At 46.4% G+C, this 5,497-nt stretch overlaps 1 protein-coding gene across 1 annotated transcript; it reads left to right on the top strand.

The window, feature by feature from the left end:
- The first annotated feature begins 4,589 nt into the window (after window positions 1–4,589).
- LOC138048569 (uncharacterized) lies at window positions 4,590–4,970 on the top strand. The gene has a single exon (XM_068894745.1). The coding sequence runs from the start codon at window positions 4,590–4,592 to the stop codon at window positions 4,968–4,970; it is 381 nt and encodes a 126-aa protein (XP_068750846.1).
- Window positions 4,971–5,497: the final 527 nt, after the last annotated feature.

Raw genomic sequence — 5,497 nt, 5'->3', positions numbered from 1 at the left:
AATCTGGGAAAAAGTTGGACAAAATTAAGCGTATCACCTGTCACACGTGCCGATCTAACACTGGACAAGTGCAATCTTTAGTTACCGCCCGGCCGATATGTGATGAAGATGTAGGGCCTATAAAGTTAAGTTAAGGAATACGGTGTTAACCCCCTCCCCCAGCAATAAAACTGTAGCAAGGAATCATGGGAAGAATAAAGACACGAGGTTGTTGTTGTCCGCCGTTTTAGAATGTGCCTGTGTTTTCAGTGCGAGTCTAAATCCATGCTTCCGTCCGCTCTGTGTGCAACATTTGGGAGCCTGTCCGGGAGATATGAAAGAAAATAAGACAACGTTTTAAGCAATCGATGAGGACGGGAGCGAGGAGACAAGGAAACAAGTTTTTGAAATAGCTGAAATCGTGCACACGCTCGCGAAGGAATCAACACACGCGATGGAGATCGAAGACATACAAATGGAGATCCAGAGTCATCTCTGCCAGCTAAAGGTTGAGGATCTGGGAGTAATTGCTAAGACTTTAGGCTGCGGTGACAGTGACATTAAGGATAAAACGAGGAAAGGACTTGTCAGATTGATCGAGGAACATCTCGAAGCCAAATTGAAGGGCAGCGTGGAGCCGGACACCGAGTTTTTGGAAGATTTCAGGACTGGAATAATGATTTACACACCTTGGTGTCCACCGCTCGAGGATGTAAGCAAAAAAAAGAAGTCGGAAGTCTCTCAATCGGAACTAGAGAAGGTGAAGTTGGAATATGAGGTGATTAAACAGAAATTTGAGGCATTGACCATGGGTAAAGCACATTCACCGGGGAAGGATGTTGCCAACAAAGAGGAGGTGAAGGCGAAGGGTGAGTCAAAGTCATTATACTTCCAACCGAGTGATTTTAAACGAGAACTGATTATTGGCCAAATCGGGGAACCAGGACAAAAGGACAAATTGAGTTTTGTGAGTCTAGTGAGACAAATTGAAGGTGGACTGCAAAAGGGCTACAAGCCACAAGAGGTTGTTGATGCAGTGGTCAGGGCTACTAATCCAGGGATGAGATTACGAAGCTATTTAAAAGGATTGAGTGACTTAACACTCCCCCGATTAAGACGTATTCTGAGATCCCATTTTCAGGAGAAGAGTGCGAGTGACCTGTACAGACAGCTATCAACTTTAGTTCAGGAGCCAGAGGAAAATCCTCAAAGCTTTTTAATCACAGCCCTCGATACAAGACAAAAAATCCTGTTTGCCTCGCAGGAGGTTGAGTGCAGGGAATGATTTTACATGCAATAGACACTGGTCTTCAAAATGAGGCCATTCGGATCAGGTTGAGACCAATATTAGAAAAACCAGATGTACAGGATGACGATCTAATTCAACAAATGAATGTAGTAGTTTCAGAAGAAAGTGAAAGAAAATCCAAACTGGGCTCTACCCCTCGTCAAAGGAACCCAAGGGTGAACGAAGTGCATGCACCACAAGGGGAAGGGGGATCCATCCAACAAGGGGCAAGCGCTAAGAAGCTTAACTCCCCGGGAAAAGAGAGTCCTAGAGAAGAGGAGTTCATGGCGGCACTACAAGAGGTCCGTTCAGAACTTACGACATTAAAAGAATCAGTTGAGAGAAATCTAAACAATGAAGAACGTTTCACCAGACCCCTACCTGTAAATCAGAATCTGCAAGGGTATCAGGGCCCAAGGGGCTGTATCGACTGTCAAAAGGAAGGAAAGGGGCAGCTGTGCGACCACTGCCACATTTGTGGAAGTAGTGACCATTGGGCCCGTGGATGTCAGAGGATTGCAGCAGGATCCCAAAGTTTCAAACAATGTCTAGGTTGTAAAGCAGTTCGTTATTGTGGTCGAAGTTGTCAGAAAAGTCACTGGGATAGTCACAAGGGTCTCTGCCAAGCGATCTAGCAACTGGAAGCTGGGAACAGTTCGCCAGTACTTCGGGGGGATGGTTATGTATTTGCTAGTCATTTGACACCCAGGCAGCGTGTGGTCGTTGCAGGGTTGGTTGGCAAGAAGTGTAAGTTGTCATGTGTTCTCAATGGAGTCCCAGTCGAAGCCCTTTCGGATACGGGTGCACAGGTGTCTATTGTGTCCAAGAGCTGGCTTGAGGAATATTTGCCTTCCTCAAAGTTAAGGAACATTGAAGAGTTGCTTGGCGAGGATGTGGGACTGAACTCAAAGTTAAGGAACATTGAAGAGTTGCTTGGCGAGGATGTAGGACTGAACTTAAGACCAGCAAATGGTGGAGCCATACCATTTGAAGGGTGGGTGGAAGTACAGTTTCAGCTCTCGTCGGACACAGAGTCATCAAGTTCTCTAACTGTACCATTCCTCATTGCAAGAGATGATTTGGAGACTCCAATCATTGGGTACAATGTAATAGACGAAGTAGTGAAGGATAGAGAAGCAGCTGCATTGTTTACATCATGAATACGGCTTTAAAGGAGATAGCACTGGAGAATGTTACTGCGTTGGTTGATTTGGTGCAAAATGCAAGTGTGGAGGACATGGGTGTGTTGAAGAATGGTAAGCGCAATCTGACGGTACCACGAGGGCAGGCAGTGACAGTACCGTGTAGAATTAACTGTGGTCCTCTAGAGGAGAGGACACCAGTGTTATTTGAACCAGACCCAGGTATGCCTTGGCCAGCCAACTTGGAAGTTGTAGAGCAGCTCCTCACCCTACCGCGAGGGTCGCCACACAGGTTGAACATTACAGTCCGTAACCCCTCAAAGCATGATGTAGTCCTTGGCCGGCGAACGCTACTGGGGCACTTGCAGCTAGTGCAATCGGTTACCCCTTTGGAAGTAGTAAGAAAGGACCTCCCTCGTTCGGAAGCTGTGGATCCAAGGGAAACAGGTGGTACCTCACTCCAGGATGGAAACCCGTCAGTACCCCAACATCAAGTAAACAGGGAAGTTGCCAATGAAAGAAAGTCCTTCAAGACACCAGCCGTGGTGTTTGGTGACCTGACAGAAAGTCAACGCCAGTTGGCCATGACCATGCTAGAGGAGGAGGCTGAGTCATTCTCCCAAGATGATGATGATATGGGACGGATAGAGGGACTTCAATTAAATTTGGAATTGTCAGACACCACGCCAGTTCAGAAGAGCTATTCCTCAATTCCCCGTCCCCTGTATGCTGAAGTTAAACACTAAATTGAAGATCTGCTCAACCGGGGATGGATAACGAAGTCTCAGTCAAATTATTCATCTCCCGTGGTGTGTGTAAGGAAGAAAGATGGAGGGTTACGCCTGTGCGTGGATTACAGGGAGCTGAACCGTAAGACAGTACCTGATAGGCACCCAATACCAAGAATCTAAGAGACACTGGATAATCTTGGAGGGAACTCCTGGTTTTCAGTGTTCTACCAGGGAAAGGCGTATCATCAGGGTTTTGTTGGGGAAAAGAGCAGACACCTGACTGCTTTCATCACACCTTGGGGTCTGTATGAATGGACTCGGATCCCATTTGGGCTGAGTAATGCACTAGCAAGCTTTCAGTGGTTCATGGAAGATTGTTTGGAAGGTATCCGCGACGAGATTTGCATTCCTTACTTGGACGATGTCATAGTTTAGAGTGGAACGTTTGAAGAACATGTGGAAAATTTGCGAATAGTGTTGAGACGCCTGTGCAAACATGGAGTGAAATTGAAGCCAAGCAAGTGTAGTCTGTTCCAGAGAGAGGTCCGCTATCTAGGCCGAATTGTAAACCAGTCTGGACACATTATTGATCCCGAGACTACTAAAGCGGTCACGAGTCTTAGAGAATCTATGCCAAAAACTGTGGGTAAAGTGCGTAAACTAACAGGACTATTAAGCTATTACGGGAGGTACATTAGTGATTTCGCCAAGATTGCAAAGCCCCTTTACGATCTCCTTAAAGAACCTGAAACGAGAGGACAGTCGCTACGACGAACTCAGAGGAGAAATACAAGACCAGTCAGAAATAAGGGACAAGTATCATCTCGGGAGCCAGTCAACTGGACCAGTGAACCCCAAGCCGCAATCGATAAGCTTATCAGTGCTATTAGTAACCCACCTGTGATGGCTTACCCTCAATACACTCAGCCATTTATTATTCACACGGATGCGTCAGAACAGGGCCTTGGGGAAGCACTTTACCAATAGCAGGCCGGTCAACTAAGGGTAATTGCTTACGGATCTCGTGCGCTAACTGCAGCGGAACGGAGCTATCATCTTCACTCCAGTAAGCTGGAATTTCTGGCACTTAAGTGGGCTATAACTTAACAGTTTCGGGACTACCTGTATTATGCCCCACACTTCACGGTCTACACAGATAATAACCCGTTGACCTATGTCTTAACAAAGGCGAGACTAAATCCAACAGGACACCGTTGGGTAGCAGAGCTGGCTGACTTCCACTTCACGATAAAGTACCGACCAGGGACGGCCGACCGGGATGCTGATGCTCTCTCTAGGATGCACATGGAAATGTTCATAGACATGTGTACTGAAGAAGTAGAACCGCATTGGATTAAAGCCACAGTGGAAGCACTGAATACCCAACAGAAATGACATCAAGTTTGGTTCCTATCGCTATTCTGTCAGCCAAGTGAAATGGGACACATTATGAATGTGGATTATGAACCGAGGGTGCAACCTCTCACACCTAAGGAACTGTACGAGGCTCAGAGGAAAGACAAGGTGATGAGTGCAGTGATTCGATATAAGGAAACCGGCAAACCACTCGCAGAACAAGACAGGCGCCAGGCATCACCTGCAGTACAGTCCCTTCTACGTGAATGGAGTAAACTTGCAGTTGGAGAAGATGGAATCCTCTGGCGCAGAAGTGGCCCTAATCTTCAGATTGTTCTTCCGCAGACGTCTCATCGAATGGTCTACAAAGAGCTACATGAAGAAATGGGACACTTAGGGACAGAAAGGGTCCTTCACCTTGCCAGGGAACGGTTTTATTGGCCCCGGATGAAAAGAGACATTGAACATTACTAGACGCTTGTTTGTAGTTGCATCAAACAAAAGAGACCAAACATCTTGACAAAAGCACCAATGGAGACCATACAGAGTAGCACACCCTTCTAGCTGGTGTCATTGGACTTTGTACACCTTGAAAAAAGCAGAGGGGGATACGAGTATATCCTGGTTATAGTTGATCATTTTACAAGATTTGCCCAAGCGTATGCGACCACTAAACAATTCTGCACGAAAAGCAGCGGACAAATTGTATAATGACTTTATATTACGTTTCGGGTTTCCGGCAAGAATCTTGCATGATCAAGGTGGTGAATTTGAAAATCAGTTGTTCCATCGGCTGGAGGAATGCTGTGGTATGGTCCGATCTCGAACAACGCCTTATCATCCCTAAGGAAACGGAAAGACAGAACGCCTGAACCAAACACTGCTATCCATGCTAAGAACGTTGCCTGAGCACCAGAAATCCAAGTGGGCAGAGAGCCTCGAAAAGGTGGTTCATGCTTACAATTGTACTCGCCATAAAGCGACAGGATATTCGCCATTTT

Source organism: Montipora capricornis, chromosome 5 (assembly GCF_036669925.1).
Source record: "Montipora capricornis isolate CH-2021 chromosome 5, ASM3666992v2, whole genome shotgun sequence".
Taxonomy (NCBI): domain Eukaryota; kingdom Metazoa; phylum Cnidaria; class Anthozoa; order Scleractinia; family Acroporidae; genus Montipora; species Montipora capricornis.
The sequence above is the reverse complement of the archived record's forward strand: the minus strand, read 5'-3'. Positions and strand labels throughout refer to the sequence as shown.